The sequence below is a fragment of the Miniopterus natalensis genome, chromosome 14 (assembly GCF_054644295.1).
Source record: "Miniopterus natalensis isolate mMinNat1 chromosome 14, mMinNat1.hap1, whole genome shotgun sequence".
Lineage (NCBI taxonomy): Eukaryota > Metazoa > Chordata > Mammalia > Chiroptera > Miniopteridae > Miniopterus > Miniopterus natalensis.
In genome coordinates, this window is record NC_142094.1 from 20,202,836 (window position 1) to 20,229,780 (window position 26,945).

General features: G+C 41.3%; 3 protein-coding genes across 9 annotated transcripts in view; 2 read left to right on the forward strand and 1 right to left on the reverse strand.

Annotated features, from left to right (window-relative positions):
- The first annotated feature begins 83 nt into the window (after nt 1-83).
- On the forward strand, nt 84-4,310 carry MRPS16 (mitochondrial ribosomal protein S16). 3 transcript variants are annotated; one of them, XM_016224031.2, is made up of 4 exons: nt 84-170; nt 696-956; nt 1,404-1,565; nt 4,223-4,310. In XM_016224031.2, the coding sequence occupies exons 1-3, from the start codon at nt 158-160 to the stop codon at nt 1,535-1,537; spliced, it is 408 nt and encodes a 135-aa protein (XP_016079517.1). In that variant the 5' UTR covers nt 84-157; the 3' UTR covers nt 1,538-1,565; nt 4,223-4,310. The 3 variants fall into 3 exon arrangements, with proteins under 3 accessions (XP_016079517.1, XP_016079514.1, XP_016079516.1); XM_016224028.2 differs by lacking the exon at nt 84-170 and adding an exon at nt 544-595; XM_016224030.2 differs by lacking the exons at nt 84-170; nt 4,223-4,310 and adding an exon at nt 544-595 and having other exon boundaries at nt 1,404-1,642.
- Nucleotides 4,311-4,532: 222 nt separating this feature from the next.
- Nucleotides 4,533-23,057, forward strand: DNAJC9 (DnaJ heat shock protein family (Hsp40) member C9). Of its 2 annotated transcripts, none has more exons than XM_016224027.2 (5): nt 4,533-5,009; nt 5,179-5,319; nt 6,142-6,396; nt 8,444-8,527; nt 22,934-23,057. In XM_016224027.2, the coding sequence occupies exons 1-5, from the start codon at nt 4,830-4,832 to the stop codon at nt 23,006-23,008; spliced, it is 735 nt and encodes a 244-aa protein (XP_016079513.1). In that variant the 5' UTR covers nt 4,533-4,829; the 3' UTR covers nt 23,009-23,057. The 2 variants fall into 2 exon arrangements, with proteins under 2 accessions (XP_016079513.1, XP_016079512.1); XM_016224026.2 differs by lacking the exon at nt 22,934-23,057 and adding an exon at nt 8,871-10,073.
- The window catches only part of FAM149B1 (family with sequence similarity 149 member B1), a 34,113-nt gene continuing 16,420 nt past the window's right edge, over nt 9,253-26,945 (reverse strand). For 2 of the 4 annotated variants that reach the window (XM_087824346.1, XM_087824347.1), the window contains exons 7-13: nt 25,541-25,728; nt 21,301-21,425; nt 19,266-19,372; nt 16,527-16,751; nt 15,157-15,280; nt 14,796-14,921; nt 11,288-12,494 (exon numbers count right to left, since the gene is read on the reverse strand). In XM_087824346.1, coding sequence (XP_087680472.1) covers nt 12,249-12,494; nt 14,796-14,921; nt 15,157-15,280; nt 16,527-16,751; nt 19,266-19,372; nt 21,301-21,425; nt 25,541-25,728 — 1,141 coding nt within the window. In that variant the 3' untranslated portion in view covers nt 11,288-12,248. Of the gene's footprint in view, nt 12,495-14,795; nt 14,922-15,156; nt 15,281-16,526; nt 16,752-19,265; nt 19,373-21,300; nt 21,426-25,540; nt 25,729-26,945 lie in introns of all 4 variants that reach the window. The other 2 variants (XM_016224034.2, XM_087824348.1) reach the window with 2 other exon arrangements.

A 26,945-nucleotide genomic window follows, 5' to 3' on the forward strand; every position in this document is an offset into this window, starting at 1 on the left:
TTCGCTTCCGGCGCCGGGAGCCCGGCGGTGTCCCTGCGTTGACCCTGCCCGTCCTCCCTCCGCCCCGCCAGAGGCGGTAGAGCCGATCCTCGCGGGCGGCGGGAGGCTCCGAGGAGCCGCTGGTGGCGCCCCGGCCTCGGCGCGCGCCGGCTGCAACATGGTTCGGCTCAGTGAGTGACGGGGCCCCGGGAGACCTTCCGCGCGGCGGGGGGCGCGGGGGGCGCGGGGGGCGCGGGGGGCGCGGGGGGCGCGGGGGGCGCGGGGGGCGCGGGGGGCGCGGGGGGCGCGGGGGGCGCGGGGGGCGCGGGGGGCGGGCGGGACCCGGTGCAGCAGCAGTGTCCTGGGCGAGCTGGAGGCAGCCGAACCTGAAACGGCCACACGGCCTTACGTTGGATCCTCCCCTGCAGTTTTTCTTACTTAATTCCCCCTGAAACCCTATGACATAAGTAGCATTCATTTTATAGAAGAGGCAGCTGCGGCCCCGACCTGGTCAGAGCTAGTAAATGGCCTGTGAGGAAGTCACTTCTGGCCAGAGTGCATAAGGAGGGTTTCACAAAGATGTTTTCCACGCCAGATTGCCAAGAATTGGGTAGAAGTAAGGGTTTTTCACTGGAGAAAGAGGATTGTTTCATGTACCTCATTTTACCCATTTTGTGCCCTCGGTTCTCGTGTGTTAACCACATATTTCTCTACAGCTCCTCTCCTCCACAAGGCCTACCATGGAGGCCACTTAACCATCCGTCTTGCCCTGGGTGGTTGTACCAACCGGCCTTTCTACCGCATCGTGGCTGCTCACAACAAGTATCCCAGGGATGGCCGTTTCGTGGAGCAGCTAGGCTCCTATGATCCACTGCCCAACACTCATGGAGAGAAACTCGTTGCTCTCAACCTGGACCGGATCCGGCATTGGATCGGCTGTGGGGCCCACCTCTCTAAACCTGTGGAAAAGCTACTGGGTAACTTGATTCTAGCCTAAGTTAGGGATTTTAAATTGAAATCGATTCTAGGATGATGAGAATTAAGAATGATTTTCATTACCTGTAGGCTGCTCAGGACTTGAGAGAGAGGTGAAGTTGTGATCTAATTGCCATTTGGAAACTGGTGACCTTTTGTGGACTCATTTGGGTGACCAGGATTTTATGCTAAAAATGGGAATAGTGTGTTTTGAATGGCTGTCAGTTTATCTTTTTTTAAGTAAGGAAAATAGTGTTAGGAATTTGATAACATCTATTGTCTCGTGCAGTAAGGAGTTGGTGGAAGAGGTGAGGTGGATTGGTGAGGAGCATGTTTTAAATCATTCTCTAGGTCAGGTGTCTGTTAGACCTCAGTTCTGTGAGGCTGCGCTCCCAGGGAAACATTGGCTTGTACTGTGTCGTAATGAATGAAAATCCTGTTGCTTTTAGGTCTTTCTGGTTTTTTCCCTCTGCATCCCATGATGATCACAAATGCTGAAAGGCTGCGACGGAAACGGGCACGTGAAATCCTCTTAGCATCTCAGAAAACAGATACAGAGGCTACAGAAACAGAAGCAAGCTGACTTCAGTGAGCATAGCAGCAAGAACAAGGTCAAAGTCCTCTCAAAACACTTGTGTAGAGTTCTTTTGTTAGATTTAGAGGTCAATAAATGGAGTTTTCCATGTCACCCTTGTTCTTCTGGCTTGGCCTGAGCAGCGCCCAGGGAGAGATTTGTTCTTGTGTGACAGAGCTACTAATTAGCCTTTTCAGCCTTCATCTGGGGAAACACAGTGGTTGTGGACTTTTGGGTTGGGCCCTGGGTCTCTTAGACAACTTTACAGTCCGCTGCCTTCCAAAACTTCCTTGTTTCAAAGTCCCCAACCACCATGTCCATGACCCACCCAAGTAATTCCTTCCTTAATGATTTATGGTCACCCTACAAGTTCAAGAGCACAGTTATTTTTCTTACTGGTTTTGTAATTGCAGATTTATATTGTCTTAACATAATCTTAAATTTACAAAGGCAGATTTGTTAGGAGCCTTTAGGCTGTAAGTCTTTTTCTTTTTTCTTTTTTAATATATCTTTATTGATCTCAGAGAGGAAAGGAGAGGGAGAGAGAGAGATAGAAACATCAATGATGAGAGAATCATTGATTGGCTGCCTCCTGCACACCTCCGACTGGGGATCGACCTGCAACCCCGTTCATGTCCCCTGACCAGGAATCCAACCCGATCGCCTGGATTCTAGGTCGACTCTCAACCGCTGAGCCATGACCGGCCAGGAGTGTAATAGTCTACTTTGAAGAATGAGAAATGAGCCCTGGCCTGTTTTGCTCAGTGGTTAGAGCATCAGCCTGTGGACTGAAGGGTCCCAGGTTTGATTCCAGCCAAGGGCATGTACCTCTTTTGCAGGCTTGATCCCCGGGCATGGTTGGAGCATGTGAGAGAGGCAACCAATTGATGTGTCTCACATCAATGTTTCTCTGTCTTTCTCTCCCTCTCTCCCACTCTGAAAAGCAATGGAAAAAAGTATCCTCAGGTAAGGATTAAAAAAAAGAGAGAAACTGGGTAAAACTAATATTGTAAAGTATCTACATACATTCTAGGCCCTTTACATGCAAGGTTATTTGTGAGGTATCAAGAAAGTAGGTAGGATTATCTCCATTTCATAGATGGGTAAGCTGAGGTTCAGAGGTGGAAACTTGCAAAGGCCACAGTTTAATATTGGCAGAACAAAGACTTAGACTGCCATGTGCCTACTTGGAGAGCCCCCTCCCCCCTTTTTTAAATATGTCTTCATTTTTAGAGAGAGACGAAAGGAGAGGGAGAGAGAGATAGAAACATCAATGAGACAGAAACATCAATCGCTGCCTCCTTTATGTCCCCAACTGGGGATCGAGCTCTCAACCTGTGCATGTGCCCTGACCAGGAATTAAACCATCAGCCTCCTGGTGCATGGGTCAACACTAAACTACTGAGTAACACCGCCCTGGCTGGAGAGCCCTTTCCAGTATGTATTGTTTGTAGCAGGCTGGGATGGGGAATAAGCAACAAAAAGGGGCTTTTCAACTGTCTACTTAAACAGTGAGTGATAGAATCAGGTTTAGGGATCATGAGTTTGGTACTATAAATGACTGGCTGTGCCAAAAACCCCTACAAAATATTACATTATCTGTTCTACCCTAACCTTAGGATTCTACAACCACAAGCATGGGTTAGATGGTTTTAGTGCATGCACTGGATAATGAAGATAAGACTAGGATATAGTAGACTTACAGAGGATATTCTAAAGCCCTAAGAATATACCAACTAATGTTATCCTCTGGATTTTATATTTTGAGAACAATTAACAGCCACTTCAAATTGTGGGGCCATCAAGTCTCCCCAAGATTGTTACTGTCTGGCCGCCACTTGCTTTGAGGAGGAGATGTGGAAGGCAGGGCTAGCAAGAGGAACTGACTTTTTCTGGGTTTGGTCTTGGATATGGAAAAGAGAAATGCTTTGAAAATGATAGGAACTCTGGAAGTTTAAAAGATACCCTGGAGAGTTTGATGGGAGAAGCTTTAATTGGTAGTGCAGGAGAGAATGTGATTTTGAAAAGTATTAATCAGTACTGTGAAATGGGTTAAAGTAAGGTATTTTTTTGAGCTACCTAGTTTCAGCCAATTCTTGTATCCACTTTGTGCCCTTGTCTGTCCTTTATCTAAGACCTGTACACACATATTTCCTGTGTGAGCCCATCTCCCTGATTTCCAAAGTTTTCTCTGGCCCTAGCCAGTTTGGCTCGGTGGTTATATCGTCGGCCTACAGACTGAAGGGCCCTGGGTTCGATTTCGGCCAAGGGCATGTACCTCTGTTGCAGGCTCCATCGTGGGCCCTGGTTGGGATGCGTTCTGGAGCCAACCAATCGATGTGTGTCTCTCATATTGATGTTTCTCTCTCATATTGATGTTCCTCTCTCTCTCCTTTTCACTCTGTCTGAAAAGCAATGGAAAATTATCCCCGGGTGAGGATTAAAAAAAAAATCATCTTTGCACTTTAAAAAGCATTAAAAAGGAAAAAAACCAAACGGCTTTGCTTCAGCAGATTATATTTTTATTATAAAGTTTTGGGTCATGTATCGCCACCAAAGTGGAATGTGATTCAGGAGCTGGAGGGTGAGTGGGAATGATTCTGTAATGTCAAATCTATAAGCCCGATCAGATAAAGAAATTTTTTAAGACGTGTATTTTGTGTTTTTTGTTTAATGTAGACTTTTTTCTTGCAGGGCTCAGGGGAAGTACCTACCCAGCAGTCCCACCCTGTAGGCTGCAAAATTGTTTGGGCCTTAAAGCACTATGTACTCTTGTCAGGATCGTCTTTGAGAAAGAACAAACCTATTTATTGTTCTTTGGGAGGAAAAACATGTATATGAACCATGTTATATTGCCAAGTGCCGATGTTATGCTGTTTTTTGCAAAAAAAACCCCACAAACAGCGTATAGGTTTAACCTAACACGGCCTTCCACGTATTATGGGAAAAGATTCCGCAGCGGGACCTTGGGGAGAAGATTGGCGCGGGATTCGTAGAGTCGGGAGGGCCGGCGGCTCTCGGGCTACTTCCGCTGCCTCCGAGGAAGGTGGTGCCTGCCGGCCGTAGGAGAAATCCGTCGCGCCTGCTCTACTCCGCTCGGCGCTCCTCTTTGCAGGCCTTTCCTCGCACATTTTGCGGCAGCCGTAAAGTGCGGTGCCTTGGCCACGCCCCTTCCGCGCCTCTTGTGACGGCGGCGCTGAGCTTTTTGCGCGGGAAAAGGCAGCAGTTCGGAACTGTAGCCGGCGTTCCCCGGACCCACTGTTTTCGTGGGGCGGCCGCCGCCCGAGCACCCCTGCCAGCCATGGGGCTGCTGGAGCAGTGCGAGGAAGTGTTCGGCACCGCCGACCTTTACCGGGTGCTGGGTGTGCGGCGCGAGGCCTCGGACGGCGAGGTCCGACGCGGCTACCACAAGGTGTCCCTGCAAGTGCACCCGGACCGGGTGGGTGAGGACGACAAGGAGGATGCCACCCGCCGCTTCCAGGTACGCGAGTTCCTGCTCCGCCGCCCCCGGGCTTCTCGGGGTCTTCTGGCTAATTGGCCCCTCCGGGGTGGATTCCCCAGAACCCAGCCTGGCGTTTTCTAACCTGTTTCTCGCGGACCGGTCTCAGTGAGAGGGGCGAGGGTGACTTTTGGATGTCCTCTCCCCGCAGATCCTCGGGAAAGTCTATTCTGTTCTCAGTGACAAAGAGCAGAGAGCCGTGTACGACGAGCAGGGAACAGTGGACGAGGATTCCGATGTGCTCAGCCAAGATCGGGACTGGGAGACGTATTGGAGGTTACTCTTTAAAAAGGTAGAAAAAGACTCCGGAGATCGTACCCATTATTATTTCAGGACCATTCCCATTATTTTTTCAACAAACGATTATTGAATGCCACTGAGGCATTGTATTTTGTGTTGTGTAGGAAGGGGAAGCTGTCCTTGAAATATACAAACGCACATCCAGGCATTCTTCAGGGTATATACATTGTATGTCTTTGAAGAACAACAAATGTATTTAACCCTTTAGGTTGAACCATGTGTATTCGTATATGTATATGTACACACCCTTACTGAAATGTTTTTGTGGTTTTTAAAAATATATATTGATTTGGGGGGGGGAGAGAAACATCAATGATGAGAGTCATTGATCCACTGCCTCCTGCACGCCCCCTGCTGGGGATGGAGCCTACAACCCCAGCATGTGCCCTGACCCGGAATCCATCTGTCATCTCCTGGATCCTAGGTCATGCTCAACCGCTGAGTCACACCCGGCTGTGCTGAAAATTACCTGTTGATGTAGAGTGCTTGTAGTGAAAAGGGAGGGACTTAGTTTTTTACAAGATGTGCTTTATTTTACATTTCCAAATGCAAGTCCGGAGTGTTTCTCTGGGTCTCTTCCCACCATTGGTAACTTCACTTTAATTTTCCTGGTCTATAGTTTAGTAGTTGTGAAGGTTCAACTAGGGAAAATTCTGGAAAAGCTCTGGCATAGAAAATTTGGTTCCTTGCAACAATTTCAACTCAAGCAACTGTTGTGTTTGGGGAGAAACATTTTAACACCTAAATTTAATTTTACTAGTATACCTTTTAAAATAAAATTTTTACAGTTAAAGCATGTTTCTTATTTGTTTAGATATCTCTAGAAGACATTCAAGCTTTTGAAAAGACATACAAAGGTTCTGAAGAAGAGCTGGCTGATATTAAACAGGCCTATCTGGACTTCCAAGGGGACATGGGTCAGATCATGGAGTCTGTGCTGTGCGTGCAATACACAGAGGAACCTAGAATAAGGAACATTATTCAACATGCCATTGATGCTGGAGAGGTCCCACCCTATAAGGCCTTTGTCAAAGAATCGAAGCAAAAGATGAATGCTAGGAAAAGGAGGGTAAGACTTTGAGTGCTGTTTATTATTTATATCTTGACTGCTTCCAAAAATAATTTAAGGGTATTTACAGTAATGGAACTATAGACAAAATCACTGCATAAGGGTAAGGATTAACTTACTATGGAGTTCTCGTCTAATAAAATGAGCATACCAGTTCCTCACGGGAAACTTGTTTCCCCTAGTATGTTGTGCTCAAGATTTTAACTAAGTGGCTTATTTAAATAATCTTAAAGTAACACTGAAACATTCTTTATATGGGCCGATTCTTGTAGCTTTGCTGAGGCATTTCTCAGTAATGGAGTCTAGATACATAGGATAGACAGTGGTTCTTACTTGGTTATAAGGGGTGAGGGAGAGGGCAACAGAGGCTTTTTGTTTTTAAAAGAAAAAAATACTGTGTCTTGTTAATGCAGATTCCTTGGCTCTTGCCCAGATTGATATATTGAGTTGGGCCCAGAATATACATTTTTCAAACAAACTATTTATTTTGATGGTGTCTTTCCAAACACACTTTTTGGAGAATCAGGGTTTGAGACCTGTATATCCTTTACACCCATATTAAACTGTGGAGTTGATGGGGATAGGGATGATGGTAGGGGAAAGGAGCTTAAGGACAGCTGGCTGGGGTTCTGGGAGGGAGTAGATTCAAAGTAGCAAACATCTGTGCCTCTGGTCTCTGGGGGAAAACCAGACTGGTACCTAAGTAACCATTGCCTCAACCTGGCTTTCATAATGGGAACTCTATGGAGAGCATACAGTGTAAGATTTTAGATCTTTGGTGAGTACCTGAGGTGGATATCTTATTTTGTATGGCTGGATCTGGAGTGAAGGTAGGTTTGCAGCTTCTAGATACAAGATAACAAGGGAAAGCTGACATGTGTTGAGAGAAGTGGCATGTGTATCAAGAGGTATCATTTTGGCTCATAGGCTACATTTATTTTAGACTCAAGCTTACAGTTTAAGTTGGTGATTATTTTCACAGCAGTATTCAGTAGTAGTATATTAGCTTGAGAAACTTCCGTAGAGTATTGCAGGGAGGGCTTGGTATAATTTTGAGAGAGACTCCAGCGAACTTGGGGAGGGGGATATAGCATTAAAGGAAACTGAATACAAAGACTGAAAGTAGACCATGGAAACGGTGTCTCTGTATTGGAATAACAAGATCCTAATGTATCATCATTCCCATTAGTATTTATTACTATTTAGAAAATTCGCTGGAGTTGGGGCCTCTTAATAGTTTTAGTTGTTGCCCTAAAGGAAAAAAACCAACTTAATTAACTTTTCCCAAGGTATTCTAGTGATATTTTGGAATCACTGCCCTAGGAAAATCTGGCAAAAAGATGTGGCTTTGAAATCAGGTCAAGAGGTTAAAATTGGTTAGTGGGTTTTTAAAAAATATATATTTTTTTTATTTATTTTTTAATATATCTTTATTGATTTCAGAGAGGAAAGGAGATGGAGAGAGAGAGATGGAAACATCAATGACGAGAGTCATTGATTGGCTGCAGCCCGCAACCCAGGCATGTCCCCTGACCAGGAATTGAACCCCGATCGCCTGAATCTTAGGTCCATGCTCAACCGCTGAGCCACACCCGGCTGGACTGAATTTGTTAGTGTTTACTCTGACTACTCGGGGAATTTTAAACCAGGGTTGTTTTCAAGGCTGCCACCAGTCACCTGTAGTAAACTGGGTTTCCAGAGGAGGAATCTGAGGTGCCTGTATCCTGGCAATATTTTTTAGGGCATCCTTGGTTAAGTGACCTTCCTTAGCTCTCCACTCATTTTGTTTTCCTTCCTGTCAACACATGGTTATTAATGGCAAACTGCATGCTACCCTTAACAAGTAGAAATGGAGAAAACTCAGAAATCCTTACTGGAATCAGAGGCTGTACCGCTTGCTCTAAGCAATTTTGCCTTTTAACAAATGACATATTTATGTAATTTTATTCTAAATAATCGTCATATTGAAAGGTCTTATAGATTTGCTTTTGGCAAAGAAGGTATATTTTTAGGGTACCATGGAGTCTCATATAAGTTTCTGTTTTAGGCTCAGGAAGAGGCTAAAGAAGCAGAGAAGAGCAGGAAGGAGTTGGGACTCGATGGAGAAGATAACTTGAAAGCTCTCATTCAGGTAAACTTGGCAGGCTGTCTGTGAAGGTTGCTGCCATTTCTTTCATGTTCTGATTCCTACAGCTTATGTTTTCTTTGGAGTATATGTATAGTGTTATATTTTGTTTTTTTGTTTTAAGACATTCACATACCATATTCACCTTTTTAAAGTGTACAATTCAATGGTTTTTAGTATATTCATAAAGTTGTACAACTATCAGCACTATCTAATTCCAGAACATTTCATCACCCTAAAAAGAAACCCCTTACCCATTAGCAGTCACTCCCCATTCTCCTCACCACTAAGTACTTTTGTCTCTGGATAGTCTTGTGTTTTGAAAGCTTGTGTTTTAACTCTCAAACAGAGCAGACAAAAGGATCGGCAAAAGGAAATGGACAATTTCCTGGCTCAGATGGAAGCAAAGTACTGCAAATCTTCCAAACAAGGAGGGAAAAAAACAGCTGTCAAGAAAGAAAAGAAATAATGGAATTTTCTCTTCAAAAGTCCTTAGGGGTTAATTGGTGTCATTGAAGGAAAGGTAGAGTCAAGATTTGAAGACCAAAGTCGGTTCAACCCTTGAGAAAAGTTGTCTTTTCCACCTAAATATTTAGATTGAGTATGTAAGCCAGAGTCTGTCAACCTGATCTTAGTATATCCTAGAAATCCCCTGACAGTCTGTGAAGTCCTCCTCTGAAGGAATTTGGTGGTGGTCATTGAGGGAGAGGCTGGTACACTTCTGACAGCACTTGCTTCCAGTAGGTCTTCTGCACAAGGAACTTTATCTAGAATGTGGGTCTGTCCATACTTCCTTCACCAGCAGTCATTTTGCCACACAAGAATGAGCTGCAGAGTATCCTGAGTGATGTGTGTGTTTATTAGAAGAGTTACTCTATCTAGCTAGGATGTCTTCAGAACACTTGCTGGACATCTGTCTTCCAAACACTTGACAATTTGCTTTCTGTCTTAATATTCTTGAATAGATTCTCTTTTTTGTTTGTTTGTTTTACTCAACCAGGTTTTGTACGCTTTGCTTTAAGTATAGGAGAAACAGGTGTTCACTTTATTACTTCAAGCATCTTTATAAGTCTTATACACGATTAAACTAAACAATTAAAAATGACTTAAGTTTTTAATGATCACTGGGATATTACTGCTGAACGTCCTTGGGCACGTCACTGAGCTTGTCTGAACGTGTTTTCTCATCTATGAAAGGGTGAAGGAGCTTGGGTAAATGACTTCTTAGAGGCTCCTCTCTTGAAAGGCAAGCCATCAGTGGTTTGTTTTCATGCACTTGTGGTATTGATTTGTGAGACTAGTGCAGAGATTTTCCCGTATAGTTAGTCAAATTGTATGTATTCGTTAGAATATATGGAAGTTTTTTAGGGACCGTTCAACTTAAAATCTCTGACTTGTAGACTAATATATTCAGTGCCATATGCGTGAAACAAGCCTTCTGTTACCTTTATGTATCATGATTTATCAGAGATAAGCATATGACATGTTTTCAGTTTGATTATAAACAGGTTAAAAAATACTCTTTAATTGTATTAAAATATAATTTAATGCAGGTTGTTTGAAGCATCTTTCTTCATATAATAGCTTTAGAACACTTTGATATAATAAAAAAATTATCCCAACTTATGATCACTTGAATTTTTCCAACTCTGAAAATTAACAATAAGATAAAAAACCAGTATGATCATCAAAATTAAAGTTCAAAGAAATTTAAATAAAATAAATTTAAGCCATAGTTAAAACCATTGCTGCATTCATGAGTACATTCAAGAAAAGGTCCATGGTAAAATCAGAAAAATCTGAAGTTCTCTACTTCTGCTATTAGGATATGTTCATACTGGAATAATCGCCAGGTGTCTGGAATTTTAGGGAATTGTATCTTGCTGGCTTACTAATAGTAAGATTCTATAAATTTTTAATTGACTTTTAGAGCTGCAGAGAAAATCTGGCAAGTTGAGTTTAATATTTGGGGGGAAAAATATGACCACTAAAGTACTTTAAGAAGAAGCATAACCTGATAATCAAGCAGGCATTGTGAGATTGTAGCTCAGATGTTATTTCCTATCTGAAAATAATGTGCGTTATGATTTATTACATGTTACTTTACACCAGTGTTCAACATTTTTGTCTTTACTTACCCCCTTCCATATTTATCTGCCTATGGGACTGGACATGTAAAGAGCTTTAGGAATGACATCTGTTTGATGAGTAGCTCAGATTTTTGACAGCCCTGTCTCCTAAAAATGACTTAAACCTGAGTACAACTCTCCAGAAATTAATATAAGCAGAAGTATTCCAGTGCCAGTGACAACTTAATGTTATCAGTCATTTGCTGCTTTTTGTGTATGTATAGTCTCAGAATCCTATAATAATTAAACTGTTCGTTGTTAACAGACAACATGAGCAGTGATTTGGGAATGGTTATTCTTTTGTTACATCTTTGGGTACAAACTTGACTGTCTAGTGCAATAGTTTAACTTAATGCTGAAAGAAGACAGTAACTAGAGATAGAAACAGTACCCATGTAATCTTTGGCGGATACTGTTGTTTTCTCAGTCAGTTTTACGAGAATAACTCTTCATGAAGATAGTTTCAAGTTGTCTCTTGTAAACAAACTCTGCATCACACAATGAGTGAACACTGATTTATGAAGTCTTCCCACGTGTTCCCTGTAGCCAGAAGCAGGTTCTTTTCATTTGCTCTATGGTCCCTGCCTGGTTCTGGAGACTGGTCCACCTCTGTTTTGAGATTTTGTAGACCCATGTGATTGAGTACCTGTCAGACAAAGAAGACATCAGAGTAACATTAGTAGACATTCCAGATTTGATAAACTTATTCATATCCAAGGGCTTTTTTGCTTCAATAATCAGTTGAGCTTTAAATTTGGAGATTGGGAACAAGTAGGAAAGCATATATTTATCAAAGCTATAGAAACCTTGCATATTTTATGGAAAAACAAAAATCTGTACTAAGATATGAAAGCAATAACAGTTTTAGAGAAGAGCCCACTAATTGAAAAAGACTAAAATGTGTTTCACTTAACTAAATGTTACACTAGTTACACCTGACCATCAACATATAATAACTTAGCTCAGAGGCAGGATTGCTTTTCTATGAAGACTGATCCAAGAAAATAATCCATTGAAAGCATTCAAAGACTACCTTACTGCCACTAGGAACTAAACTAAGAGAATTCACTTGGACTACAGAGATCATTTGAGGCAGATTATTTTTTAATGTACTAGCTGATTAATCTTCTTAACAGCAAACATATCAACTCCCCCATTTCTAAGTTTCACCTACAACATAATGAGAATGACCTGATGGTGGTAAGAAGACCATTATAGGAAGAATTAACACATTCTTAAATTTTCCTTCACACATGTGAAAATAGAAGCTATAGAATATAACTTAGAAACCAAAAAGTAAATGGGAAAGAATCAGACTTGGCATATCTTGAAATTTTAGAATTCCTTTCGTCTTACCTTGCCCTAGCCAGGTTAACTGACCAAAACAGTTTAATCTATAGCAATATGGACTTTGCTTATGTAATAACATTGCAGTGTTTGAATGTTATGAAAATGATTTATTCAGCTGAATTTTTTTTAGATTAAAAAGAAAAGTACTGTTTACTTTGCCAGAGTGGTGAGAGGTTAATTTACATATGAGAAAACAGAAATCCGTAACTTTTTGGCTCTGAACAATAGAGGTCTTCTCTATCTTTTTATTATATCCCATCTTCCAAAATGAATTTGAGGTGACTTACAAAGATGTAGGAAAACAAAATACAATAAAATCCAGAGGGAAGGAAAATAAGCATAGAAAAAAATATATAAGACAAAGGCAGGGTCTTAACATAGCCACACAGTAGCAGAATAACAGTCATGGCCCCACCTGTCCCTGCAGATCCCCTACCAGGTCGGGCCTGATGCGGGTACTCAACAGCGCATGAATGACGATACTGCGTGTCTGGCTGAAAAAGAAAGGAGACACTTCTTACAATGCTTTGTCTCCCAAAGGATAATACATTAGTAGATTTATAAGGGAAAACCTTGAAATTGGACAACAATGTAAATGGAATTATCTGCTAATCTGAGGGACAGATTGGCTGAATGCACTGTTATATTCCAAGGAAAGAATCCCAGGCTAGATGCCCACAAAGCCATTTGTAAAAATGGCAATTTCTACAACTTTATTAATATGCCTTTAAGAAAATCTCAGCATTGATAATCCATATGGTTTAATGTTTCTAAATATAACTGACCGCCAAGGGGATTTTATCTAATTTCTATTGCCTGCTGACTGTTTAAGACAACAAAACAGCCTTTTCAGCAGCATTGAAACATCTATGACTTTACTTCTATACTTGAAATAGGACTCTTAATATGAAACCCAAACATTGCAAAATTACCTCTAGGTATTTAAAGATTTGAAGATCTAAAATGTCAAAGTGCAAAATATCGAAAAAAGAGCTATCCTTGCCATCTCCCTGGCACTTCTGGGATAAAAAAAAACCTCCTTCAGTTCCATGTCAGAGCACTAAAATCGGGGTTTCAGGAATTTTTTTCTGGTGAAGCCCCATTTTTTGATCAGGGGTCAATGCAAACTTCTTAATTTGTAGAGGGCCAGATAGTAAATGTTCTAGACTTTGTGGTACACACTGCTGGTGCTGGACCTACTGAATTCTGCAGCTGTAATGGGAAAGCAGCCAGAGACAGTACATGAATGAGCATGGTGGCTCTGCCCTAAAAAAACTTAAAAACAACACAAAAACAGGTAGTAAGCCAAACAGCTCATAAACCGTAGTATACGGACTCCCGTTCTAGCTGAGAACACCGAGGAGCAGAGCGCTGATCTGGCAGTGCCAGGCCCAGGACTCAGATCTATGCACCTGGGGCCTGTGAATATGGCTTTATTTGGAAATAGTATCTATGCAGATATAATTAAGTTAAGGTGAGGTCATACTGGATTAGGGTGGGCCCCAAGTTCAGTGGGAAGTTTGGAAGAAGGCCATGTGAAGACAGGCAGAAATCAGAGTGAAGCACCTGCAAGCCGAGGAACACCAAGGATTGCTGGCAACCACCAGAAGCTAGGAAGGGGCAAGAAAAGATTCTTCCTTAGAGTCTGCAGAGGGGACGTGACTCTGCTGACACCTTCATTTTGGACTTTCACGCTCTGGAACAGAATTTCTGTTGGTTTAAGCCACCCAGTTTGTGACAATTTTTAGGGCAGCCCTAGGAAACTAATACCGTGTCCACCATTCACTTATTCTCATTCTAGTGGAGGAAAGATTGTATAGTGCTTTAGGCTCTAACAGTTCGACGGTTATGAATTGGGATAAGTGGGCTGCAGACAGCACCATCCTGAAAACTGGTATAGGTTGTGTAGCCACTGGTTCCTGGGCACTGAGTATGGCTCCGGGCTCAACAAGCCTTGCCACAAAGCTGAGGTGGGGCTGAGCTCCTGGCATACAATTGGGCGAGGTCAGTACATTTCCTCCAATCTCCCAACCAGGTTTTTTCTATTACTTACTTAAAAGTAAAGGGGCTAGTAAATATATGAAATGCTGAGGCAATGTTAGCATCTGAAACAACTTAAAAAGTCCTAACTTGCCCATTCACCGGTCTACTTTATTATCTGCTATCACTATTGGTATAATTCCATGAGAGCATTAGAAAATGAAGTTATGCTGATATGTACTGGGGCTTACCGATTTGTTTTGCTTATTCTCAGAAGTTTCTAAACTTTAATTTGTTTAGAATTTGTAATTTATACATAAGGCGTTTGTGTATGTTACATGCTGCTGAATTGGCTCTGACACCTGCTGACCCTGTGAATGACTGATGTCCACAGTGTCCTGTCCTCAGCAGCCCTGCTCAGGTCCTGTGGACTCATGCCTATGGTTTCTGTTATGAAGTCAAACAGGAGTCACCCCATGTTTGGTTTTCCCCTCATTTTTATTTTTCCAGCTTTACTGTCTTTTCCAAAGAACCCTGCCTTCTCATGATGTGCCTGAAGTAGGAGCGTCAGTTTTGTCATTTTGGCCCCCAGTGATACTTCAGGCTTCATTTGCATTTTACCTTATTCCACAAGTTAAAAGAATGAGTGGCAAAGAGCAGTTAGAATTTCAACAAAATGTACTTAACACTTTTTATTGTTAGAACCTCAACTTTTATGCTTAAGGTTGATGGAAACACTATGTAAAGTCTTAAGTCAGCCAAACTAGTTTTTCCTTTCCCCAACTATCAAGACCATAGAGGAAATGTGTCACTACCAAAAATGACTGGGTTGTGTTGGGCCTGGAGAAAAAGTCAGGTAAAAGGAGCCTCTCCTGGGGCTGCTGATGTTTAGGTTCATTCACCACCGCACTTCGAGCTCGATTCAAATCACCATGGGTTTTCTGTGGAGAAGGCAAAATTACAGAAACAATTAAAACAATTTGTTGTGCATGTCCTACATCAACCCTACCAAGTATGGTAACTGCAGGCCAAGCACCTCCAATTCCATTGTCATTAGGTAAAATTCCGTATGTACTTTTGAAAAATACAGTACAAATTAAGATCAGAATACAGGTCCTACAGAATTACTGCCCACAGGAAGCACATGGAAAGGCAGTAAAGAGGAGAGGGACATACCGGTTGTCTTTGTGGCCCCACAGTGCTCAGGTGTTCCACTTCAGCTGTGCCAATAGGTGGCAGCAGATTATTTCGACTCAGGGGCATTGGTGAGGGAGAAGAGAGCGAGTTGGCCACCAGTGGTCTGCAGATCCCACCAGTGAACACCAAGACATGAAAGCATAAAGTTAGAACAATATAAGCAAACTGATCAGAGTCAAATAAATGAAACTTGGGGTTAATGTCATGCACAGAAAGCTTTAAGCTGTTTTAGTTTTTAAGTAAAGGTATCTCAATGAAAGGATTTTGGGGTTTTTTTATAGTATTTTATGAATTTTGTTGAAACATCCTGGACATGCAGCAGAAGCTGGAATAAAACAGCTTTGCCTGTCTGGTGTGGCACTTCTGTACCAATAATGGGTTTATAATTTCCCATCTGATGGGGTTCTGGGCCTATCTGATTGTTCTTGTCACTAATAACTGTAATCCCCAGTAAAGGTCCTAAACTTTTCTTCCATGGGATTTGGAGCGGTTTGCTGTACTACTCATACCCAAGACAGTAAGTGAAACTGAATGAGGCTTTCTTGTCCCAGAAAAAACAAAGCAATTTCTTTTTCCATTCTGAAGCAAAGCACTGTCAGAGGGAGGAGAGATTGATTATACAAGACCACTCATTCCTAAATGAATCTAGAGCTGGCTCATACAGACACAGCCTCCGCAACATACTAGTGAGCAGGTGAGGTGTGACCGTGGGTCCTGACAAAGACTTTTGGTAGTTTTGGACATTTCTTTTAGTGAGTCTATTGGAGTAAATTATAACAAGAAATTGAAAAATAAAAGTCAAGAAGTAGCATGTTGGGGGGGAAGTATAGTGACATGCACTTAATTTAGAAGCTGAATTCAAGAGTTACGGCCTTACTATCTCGTACCTTTGAGCACAATCAATCATCCTAAGATGTTTTGTGAATTAACTAAAGAATTTTATTTTAAAAGTTGGCTTATAGGTATTTTTTGTACAATGAGGCTCAGAGCGTCTAGTGAATGAAGGGTGGGAAGTGGGAAGAGAATATGTCTGGTGTTATTTCCTAATTAATGCTAAGGGGTACTTTTCCTGGAATATAAGCTATAAGCAACTACTTCTCTGAGATTTATGAAGTTTTCATTGTCATTGGAATAAGCAGTTCCCAAGGGCACAGAAAAACATGAAAGAAGAATTAACTTATTTTACAATTCAAATTTAAACTCATTTTTTTCTGTAGTGGATGAACTTAAACCAGTGTGCAACCCATAAGAACACATAATTAGTTTCTCTGCATATATTTCAATATTATGCTTGAAGAATTCTTCATTAGTTTTACCACAGTTCCCAGAAATTCTGCTTTTAAACCTACACTCGGGATCCTCGGAGGATTTCTTCCACAGTTCTTGGTGTTCCAGCATGTGAATGGCTTGTGCTGATGGGATGAAGGGTACGAGGCGGGGGATTGCGTCTCCTGGCGGACTGCACTGTATATGACAGAGATGATGCACAAAGCTCTAGGGCTCGATTTGACCAATTTCGGGTTGAAAGGGTGGTACTGGACCCAGGCCTCATAAGTAGCTTGTCATCGAGATCTCTAGTGGCCAAATCAGAAACCCGCAGTGAAATCAAGATTGCTTTGTACAGGGAGCAAACGGATAAAATACAGACTATAAATACGACTCAATGGATAAAAAATAGACTATAAAATACATTCAAGGGGTTAAAATGCAAAAGTAAACACTGTTCAATAAGTAACCTAGTTTCTAGAAGTTACATAATCTAGCTCAGGCAAGGGAATATGTTCTTAAAGGGAGGACATGATGCCTTGGTCGGTGTGGCTCGGTTGGTTGGGCACTGTCCCATGCACCAAGAGGTTGCCAGTTTGGTTCCCCATCAGGGCACATGCCCAGATTGCTGCCTCGATCCCTGGTAGGGGGCGTGCAGGAGGCAGCCAAGCATTGTTTTGCTTTCACATTAATGTTTCTCTCCCTCTCCCTTCCTCTCTCTCTAAAATCAATAAAAAATCTTTAAAAAAAGGACATGATTTTAGTCATACATACAATTCAGTAGAATGGAGATTTGGGAAATGAAGTCCTTTATTCACCTGCCATCACAGGCACTCCCTTCAGTTACCAGCAAAGGCTATTCTGAAGAGTACCTACTATGCAGTACTTCCCAAAAGTTTATCTCAGGGACTGAGATTCCTATGGCATGTGAGGCATTCTTTTGTGCTGAAATAATGTCACCAGAAAGACAGTTGAAAAGCAAATATTGCTGCTTGGGAGAAGTGTGGCTCCCACTAGAGATTAAACTGCTAAGCTATTGGAGCTTGCTGCGGTAGAGGTTTGGGTTCCTTGGAAGTCAGGGAGCAGGCAAAAGGTCCAGAGCCTTGTGCTGCCAAGGGCAGTTAGGACCACAGTAGATCATTTGCATAAGCAACTGTGAAATAGACACTTTGATGTTAGTACTCGGTTAAATAAAATACCTTGTCCAAATGGTTCAGTAGCTTAAACTCTGCCCTGCAGATTCAGGGATTTTGTTTTTGTGTTTTAAGCAGATGAGAGGATGTTTGGTTCTACTGTAAGGCACCTAAGAAGCAGCATTTGCACAGTGAAATGAAGGGAAAGTGAAACAGTAAAACTCTGCCATGTGCTCTTTGGCTTTCAGCAAATTCCTCAACCTTTCAGGCCACATTGGTGTCCTCTAGTGCAAAATCAGCCTCCGTGTTTGGAGGACTTTGAAGGGAAAGCACCATCAAGGAACAGGGCTCAGCCTTGAGCATTACAAGAGATCTTTCTGGTCGTCTTACTTACCTAACCATTCACTTAGGCATTTTCTTTACACACCCTGCTTTCAAACAGCTGGATTCAATTATCACCTCTATCCAAGTGACTTTAGATCAACTGCCAAATCTGGCCTCTTCCACATTTCCCCCAAGATGTAAACTCAGCACATCCCAGACCAACTCATCTTCCCAAACAAGCTTCCCTTGAGTTTGAAATCTCAGAGTTGAATGTGATTCCTCTATTTTTATAGAACTTGATTTCTTTTACAATATCTCCTAATACATTTCATTCCTTTCTCATCCTTTGCTACAACTAAAGTGCAGACCGTTAAAAGCTCATGCTTGAATTCCTTCATTAGATTCCTTACCTTCAGTTCTTACCATTCTAATCCAATGTATGTTCTGCTCTGAAATCTTTCAAATCCCTGACTTAAATATATGTGCTCCCCAGTTGAAACTCATACATTGCTGGTAGGAGTTTAAAGTTGTATAATTACTTTGGAAAACTGTATGGCAGTTTCACTTCTAGATACTGACCCAAGAAAAATGAGAACATAGGTCCACAAAAAGACCTGTGCAAGAATGGTTATAATGTTTTCATGCATAACAACCCCAACTTGGAAACAGCCCAAGTGTTCATTAACAGAAGAATGAACAAATTGTATGTTCTTAGACTAGAATACTGCTTGGCAATAAGGAGAAGGTAACGTGCACCATGGGTGGATCTCAAAAACATAGCATTCAATACCCCCCATAGTTTGGTCTCAACCTTCATTAATTTCAGAGTCTCTTCCTTCCCACTAATCATACCACGGTCTACTTTAATTCTAGAAGATTGTCAATAATCTTAGGTTAGAAGCATTAAAGTTCTGACCTATCTCCTATCCTATAGCAAAAATGGTCCTTCTAAATATTTTATATTTTACCGTCTCACAATCTTTCCCACACACTTTCTCATACCTAGAATAACCTTACTGCTTTTCACTGCTTATCCAAATTTCCATTTTTCAAGGAGGAGTTCAAAATCTGCTTACCCACCAACTCGCCTTCCTTCCTTGGGACTGCCATGGCAATCACTCGTGCCACACCCTTGGCACTCGGTCACAAGATGCCCTATCTGGCTAGGTCTCTTTCTGTGTGTCTTCTCTCTCCAGTTATATTACTAGCTCCTTGGGGATGAAGACCTTTTCTCTTAAATGTTTTTATTCCAAAGATGCCTGACTGCTTGATAGCTACGCAATACATACAAGTTGATTCACTTTCTTTTCATTTCTCAGTGATCTACCTAAACTCTATAGACGATTAGAACTGTGTACTTCTTACAGGAGCTTGTCCATTAGGGAGAGATTTCTTGGCTGTAGAGGCATCCCATGAACCAAGAGACCGTTCACATTTGGCTGATGACCACTTGCTGCTTGACAGAGACTCATCTACATGTTAAAAGAAGATGTTACTCATTATTAGTTGGTGAAGATACCTGCTTAGTTTTCCAACTTTGCCAAAAGTTATTTCCAAATTAGGTCACATATATATTTTTCTCCTATGTCTTAACTTGTGTAATATCTTGGCCAACAGTCCAGCTTGGGGCCCCAAATTCACTGTCAAGATGACAAGGTCATAGTACTTTCTTTTCCTAAATGACAGCAGGTGGGGAAAGTCTGAACAACCTAGATGAAAGCACTTACCAGCCACTGTTAGAGGGGAGAGAGGATCTTTATTATTGTTGTTATTACGTTAGGAAAGAAAACACAAATATGGAACAACAACAAAAGGGTGCAACTTTCTCCAGGGATCATGCCCATCCCTTTCCCCACCCCCTTCCCCCAGGTGTGTTTTCCTTGCCTCTCTCTTTTTCCTAAGTTCTAAGGGCCCTTCTTTTGCCTCTGTAACTTGTTTCCTGAGCCCATTTCTTCTACAGCTCACTTCTACCTTCATGACTTTCTAAATAAACTTTCTCTCATATTTTGAATCTTGGCTCTGAATTCTTTCTTAGCCAGAACTCAACGGAGGTGGCTGAACCAAGGTCCGGTCTGACTCCACCAGTCTTACACATGGCGCCATTTTTGCCCCTAACACTTGTAATTATAGAATCCAAATAAATGGCTTAAAAGAAGAAGAAAAAAAATAAGGGTAAACACTAACATAATCTCTTTCACCATCACTCTACACAAACTAATCCTTTCTCCTCACTACCCAGGAGTAGTCACCTCTTGATGATAACCGAAATTCTGAAGACTATTTACTGGAAGGAGTTAATCCTATTGTTGTAATGTTAGCAGGATTTAATCTTACTTGCACTGACATCACTACCTCAGAGTCCTGTTTCTTTTCTCTCTCAGGTCATCAGTTTAGTCATCTCCTTTGCCATGCATTTTCCTCTTGCTTTCTCTCAAGAATGTTTGAATTAACACTTCTTCTTCCTTTTATCATTAACCAGAGCCATTGAAGTTAACTGGTCAGGGCTTAGGTTTCCTAAACCATAGCCAAATCAGTTCAACTTGTAGAAGTATTTTATTACCATCCAAGGAACATTAGTTCACCTGGTTCATCCTTTAATGTGATGAGGTATGAGCCTTGCTGATTTTATTTTTAAATAACACATTTATAAATCCAGCTGCACAATATCTGCTCAGTATACCAACAAAGGTGGTAAAGTGCAGGATTGATGAGCATGGCACCCAAAGATTAGAGTCCATTTTCTCTTTTTTTTGCTCCCCACTACACCCCTCTACCTCCAACTCTTTTGCCACAAGTAACACTGGGAAACCATCATGTAGAAACTGGTTGTACATAATCATTACACAGGGATGAGGCCAGGCTCATTAGCAGGCTCATCAACCTGCAGGAAATGGCCATATTTATGCTTGTCCATAGACGTAATTGAGACCACTTCTCTCTGGTTTGCCTTTTAAACCCCAAAAACAAAAAAAAATCAACAGATTCAAATATTTAAAAAAACAACAAAAGCCAGGTAGGCAGCAACAAGAAAAAAAAAACACACAAAGGAATTAAAAAGAAAGGACAGAATGTTAATCGTAAAAAATCTGAGGTTTGGTCCCACTTCTCATCATATCCTTCATTCTTCCCAGGACAGGTAGGCTGACCACATAGCTGATTCTAGACTGCACAGCTTATATGTGCCTTTTCAAAAGAGCTGAGAATAACTTAACCCTAATTTGCTATTATTTTTTTACACTGAAATCAAATTTGTGAATACAGAGTCACTGGATTATAGTGATAAACATAACTTTACTGAAAGTAATTGAGTCATAAATAATACAGGGAAGGCAAAATAACTGAGCAAACTTCTGGCAAGAACAGTTCTAGGTTCTCCAGTATATTTCTCTGTGGGACTTACCGGATTTGAAGTGATGGACAGCACCTTTGACTGTGGCACTCGAGGTAAGACCAAAGGTTGTAGTTCACTCAGCACGCAGGGGCTTTCTGAAGCCGATTTGGTGAATGCAACATTACTCTCATCATCTGAGCAAAGAAATAGAATGTTATCTACTTCCAGACCCACAGCAGCAGTACTGTGAAAAAAAATCTTGCCTGAGAATTCAGTCTCAAGCTAGGCTTCACTCATCTTTGTAGCCCAATTTCATACTACCTGCGTGGTTCCAAAACACACACGCTCAAGCCAATTACATTTCCTTAATGACTAATGATGTTGAGCATCTTTCCATGTACTTATTGGTCATTTGTGTATCTTCTTTGGAGAAAGGTCTATTCAAGTTATTTTTTAAAATTGAGTTGTTTGCCCTTTAGTTGTTGAGTTGCAGTTCCTTTTTCTTTTTTAATTGATTTTGGAGAGAGGAAGAGAAGGAAAGGAGGAGGAGGGAGGGAGGAAGAGAGAGACACTGATGTGAAACATCGACTGGTTACCTACCACACGCGCCCCTACCAGGGATCTAACGCGCGGCGTGGTACATGCCCTGACCGGGAACCAACCCACCACCTTTCGGTGTACAGAATGATGCTCCAGCCGAGCCACATCGCCAGGGTCAACTGTAGTTCTTTATATATTGAGGCCACTAGATTTTTATGAGTTGTATGATTTGCACATATTTGCTCCCATTCTATAGGTGTTTTTCTCACTTTTTTGATAATGTGTTTGACAGAAAAAGTTTATTCTGATTAAATCCAATTTATCTATTTTTTTCTTTTGTCATTTGTGGGCTTGGTGTCATATCTAATAATCTACCACCAAACCAAACAATAAACTTGCAGATGCAAATAGCTCAACGAACTCCAAGCAGAAGTAGCATGAAGGAAATTATTTTAAGACACAAGCTCATGAAGATTTACTGTTTTCTAAGAGTTATATGGTTTTAGTTCTTAAATGTGTCTTTTCCATTTTTAGTTGGTATTTTGTATATGGTGTCAAGTAAGGATCCATCTCCATCTCTTTTCCATGTGGCTATCCAGTTGTTCCTATACCATTTGTTGAAGAAACTATCCTTACCCCACTGAATGACCTTGGCACCCTTGTTGAAAATCAATTGGTCATAAATGTGTGGGTTTATTTCTGAACTTTTGATTGTATTCCATTGATCTATATGTCTTTCCTATGCCAGTATCACAGTTTCAATTACTGTAGCTTTGTATTAAGTTTTAAAGTCAGTAAGTATGAGTCCTCCAACTTTGTTCTTTTTCAATATCGTTTTGTATATTCAGGATAACTCGCATTTCCATATGAATCTCAGGGTCCACTTGTCCATTTCTGCAAAAAAGGCAGTTGGAATTTTGATAAGGATTGTACTCAACCTATAGATCTATTTTGGGGGTATTGCCATCTTAACAATATTAAGTCTCTTAATCCATAAACACAGATGTCCTTCCATTTCTTTAGGTCTTCTCTAATTTCTTTTAATAATGTTTTGTAGTTTTCAGTGTACAAGTCTTGTGCTTCCTTCTTTAAGTTTATTCTGAAGTATTTTATTCTTTCTGATACTGTTATAAATAAATGGTTTTCTTAATTTCATTTTCAGTTGTTCATTGATAGAGGATGGAAGAATTTTGAGCAGCATGATGGAGAAGGCATCAATTGCCTTGATCAGACTTAATGGAAATCTGGATTTGGAGGGGAGGGCTTGGAAGGAAATGGGGAGCATTTTATTAATGGGGAGCATTTTATTAGAAAGTGGAAAAAGGGAGGTGCTTATTATTTGGTGGCAGGAAAGTTAGTGAAGTGGTCTCCTGTGGTCATGTGAAAAGCAGAACTTTTTAAAATATATATATTTTTATTGATTTCAGAGAGAGGAAGGGAGAAAGGGAAACATCAAAGATGAGAGGGAGTCATTGATCAGCTGCCTCCTGCACGTCTCCTACTGGGGATCGAGCTCACAACCGGGGCATGTGCCCTGACCATAATAGAACCGTGACCTCCTGGATCATAGGTCAGCACCCAACCACTGAGCCACACCGGCCAGGCTGAAAAGCAGAACTTTTAAGTGATGACCTTGGTTATACAGCTAAGGAGATTTCCAATCAAAGTGTTGAAGGTGAGGCCTGATTTTTTTCTTGCTGCTTATAATAAAACACATGAGAGAGAGAAATTGAGGGAAAAGTTATTAAACATAAGGAAACCAGGACCTGATGATTTTGGAAATTCTCAGTCTCTCTAAATGGCAAAAGATTCTGAATGAAAGAAGGCTGTCAAAACCCCAAGATTCTACTGGCAGGAAGCAGCCTGATAAAACTACATAATGCAAACATACTACCTTTCATGAAAAATGAAAGATGACTCAGAGGGTTAAACAAAGAGCCCAGGCAGTCAAGCAGAGCTGAGGATTATCTCCAAGCCTTGAAACTTAATGGAGGAACTCCCAATATTTTCCCAATTGGATTTCAGAATTGACGGCCCTGTTTCACTCTCTCCTCCCACCTCCACCTCTTAAACTGGCACATCTATAACTGTTATCCTTTCTCTGGCCCACTATCGTATGTTGGGTGTGGAGTCAAATAACTTGTCTCTAGGAGTGGAATGGCCAGATTTTATAGTTAGATGTTTATATATCAGTGTATATAACCTGTAGTTTTATACGTCTATGGGTGGGATGGGAGTTGAAAGTATTTTGCACATGAATCATTGGGTGCCAGTGGGAGGATCATCGTGGACAGACTCGAAGGTGGCTCCCCTATGATGCTCACCTCTTGGTGTTCACATCTTCGTGTAATCCTCTCCCTTTGAATGTGGGCAGGACCTATGACTTTTTTCAGACCAGTAGGTGATGGTAAAAGTGATGGAATGTGACTCCCATGACTAAGATATATAAGCTCCTGTCTTGCTAGCAGACAAGTTCTCAGTCTTTCTTGCTAGTTTTGAAGAAGAAAGCTGCCATGACTACTGCAGCTACAAGAAACTGGATCCTTCCAAGAACATACAAAAGGGGACGTGGATCCTTTTCTCGTTGAGCCTCTACATGAGAACCCAGCCCTGGCCAACACCTTGATTGCAGCTCTTTGAGATCCCAAGTAGAGGACTAGCTAAGCCGTAACTGCACTTCTGACCCACAAACCTGTGAGATAATAAATATGTGTTGTTTGAAGCTCCTAAGTTGGTGCTAATTTTTTGTGCAACATAGAAAACCAATACAAACAGTTCTTTAAGAGTTAAATATACATTTAACCATATAATCCACCTATTCCACTCGTAGAAATTTACCCAAGAGAAAAGGAAATATATTTCCAAAAAATTCTTGCAAACCAGTGTTCATAACATCTTAACATGTTACAGTCCAAAGCTGAAAACAATCCAAATGATCATCAACTGATACATGGATTAAAAAAAAAACTACGGAACAATGGAATACTACTCAACAATAAAAGGAATAAATGATTGACACACACAAGGACATGGATGAATCTCAAAATAATCATGTTGAGTGAAAGAAACTGATAAAATGCCATATGAAATTCTGCAAAACAAAAACTATAGTGACAGAAATAGATTAACTGTCACTTAGGGATGGTGGGTCGGGCAAGGTCATTTTGGGGGTGATGGAAATGTTAACTCTATTGGCTGTTTCATGGGTATATACATAGGTCAACTTATCAAATTATACACTTTAAATAGGTATGATTTGTTGTATATAAATTACTATTCAATAAAGCAGTTTAAAGATGTATTTTCCACTTGCACATGTTTTTTTCTTACAATTATATTCAAAGAGAAGCACAGCCTGGCTGGCATGGCTCAGCGGTTGAGCATCAACCTATTATCCAGGAGGTCATGGTTCGATTACGGTCAGGGAACATGGCCGGGTTGCGGGCTCAGTCCCCAGTCGGGGGGCGTGCAGGAGGCAGCCGATCAATGACTCTCATTGATGTTTCCATCTCTCCCTCTCCCTCCCTTCTTCTCTCTGAAATCAATAAAGACATATTTAAAAAAAAAAAAAAAAAAGGGAGAAAGCACAATCTAGGCATCCTAGACTAGGCCTTGTTACTCCTCTACTCCTTCTTAAATATTTCTAAATATCTCTTAGTTTCTGTGGGAAATACAAATGTGAGTCTTACACTAATGAGGCATATACTCTAACAGACTGGTTAGGGCCTGGAAATCATAATTTTTATATTGTTTTCACAAAGAACCTTACCAGAAGCAAATCCCTCCCAGTGACTACGTGTCAACTGCTCCATACAGCTCAGGACCTTGCTCCACACGTCATCGAACACATAAGCAAGGACATCCTCTTTCATGCAGTAAAATGGAGCAATGGGAGGGTACCCTAATTTCTGTTTCTCTGTAGCTGCTTCTGATTTCTTTCCATGAAACCCCTCTTCCCTGTAACAGAAGCAAGATGGGAAGACTTCACAGTTATTCTTCATTGAATGCTCACCACTGTCCTGTGCTCCTTAGAAGTGTGATTTGTGCCCCATCCCCCTCCCCTTTGCCCGGCACATGTAGCACATGCATTAAGCTGCCTTGTGAACTAAGGGAATTCTCAACAGAGGAGACTGCATTTCCCTTATTACCCCCATGCCACCCCACTACTTTGCCAAAAAATAGAACAAGAAAACTAAGAATCATTGTAATTTTTTAGCTTTGAACAGATGAGCATTGTCAATGAAATAAGCACACAGAAATAATCTTTTTTGTTGTAACTAGATAACATTTAGATTAATATTAATGTGAAACATTTAATGATGTGCATGTAACTGTGGTTATGCTGCATAATTATTTAAGGCAATGATTCATTAGAGAAACAGGCCACGAAGATTATGAAAATACTTTTACTAATCCAAATAAACACTTAGTAATTGCCTGGAGAGGAAAAAGAGGTAGCCCAAGGGCAAAAGAAGCTATTCTGAGCCTCTTCTGGAGACTGTATCTGTAACCCAGGAACTCCCAGGGAATCAAGTCTATCTCTTCTCTGGCAGGGAGTGCCAATAGCCCCACAATTTGGGGGACACGGGTAGGTGGGGGGACTAGCTGATAGATGTGCTTACTATGATAGATGTATTATAAACTAAGACAAAGCAAATTCTGGAACTGGCTTGGGGTAGGGAGAAATATCTCTCAGCTTCTATCTACAGTAACAGTTACCCCCAGGGCAGCAGAGGTCTTAAGAACTAAATAGGAAACTGTTGGCAGAAAGGATGCTAAGAGATTGTTTACACAGGGCAGCCAAAGACTCTTTGCGGAAGAGCTGGCCTGGCATTAAGTGCAGAAGGAAGGCTGATTAGTATCAGTTGTATTTAAATTTATATTTCTTTTTAGAAGAGAGCATATTCATACGATGAAATAATTTAAACTGTATAAATCTATGCATATAATGAAAAATAAGTCTACATCTCTGTCCGCCTATGTGCATTCGAAAAGTAAACAGGCTGGGCATGGCTCAGAGGTTGAGCATCGACCTACGATCCCGAAGATCCTGGTTCGATTCCCAGTCAGGGCACATGCCTGGGTTGAGGGCTCCATCCCCAGCAGGGGGCGTGCAGGAGGCAGCCCATCAATGACTCTCTTATCATTGATGTTTCTATCTCTCTCCCTCTTTC

Bases quoted from the DNA above. Each gene is read 5' to 3' on its own strand.
- MRPS16 (XM_016224028.2), top strand. From the start codon at position 559: ATGTTTTCCACGCCAGATTGCCAAGAATTGGGTAGAA. The intron at 596-695 runs GTAAGGGTTTTT...ATTTCTCTACAG, and splicing joins TTGCCAAGAATTGGGTAGAA to CTCCTCTCCTCCACAAGGCC. The intron at 957-1,403 runs GTAACTTGATTC...TGTTGCTTTTAG, and splicing joins ACCTGTGGAAAAGCTACTGG to GTCTTTCTGGTTTTTTCCCT.
- DNAJC9 (XM_016224026.2), top strand. From the start codon at position 4,830: ATGGGGCTGCTGGAGCAGTGCGAGGAAGTGTTCGGCACCGCCGACCTT. The intron at 6,397-8,443 runs GTAAGACTTTGA...TTTCTGTTTTAG, and splicing joins TGAATGCTAGGAAAAGGAGG to GCTCAGGAAGAGGCTAAAGA. The intron at 8,528-8,870 runs GTAAACTTGGCA...ACTCTCAAACAG, and splicing joins ACTTGAAAGCTCTCATTCAG to AGCAGACAAAAGGATCGGCA.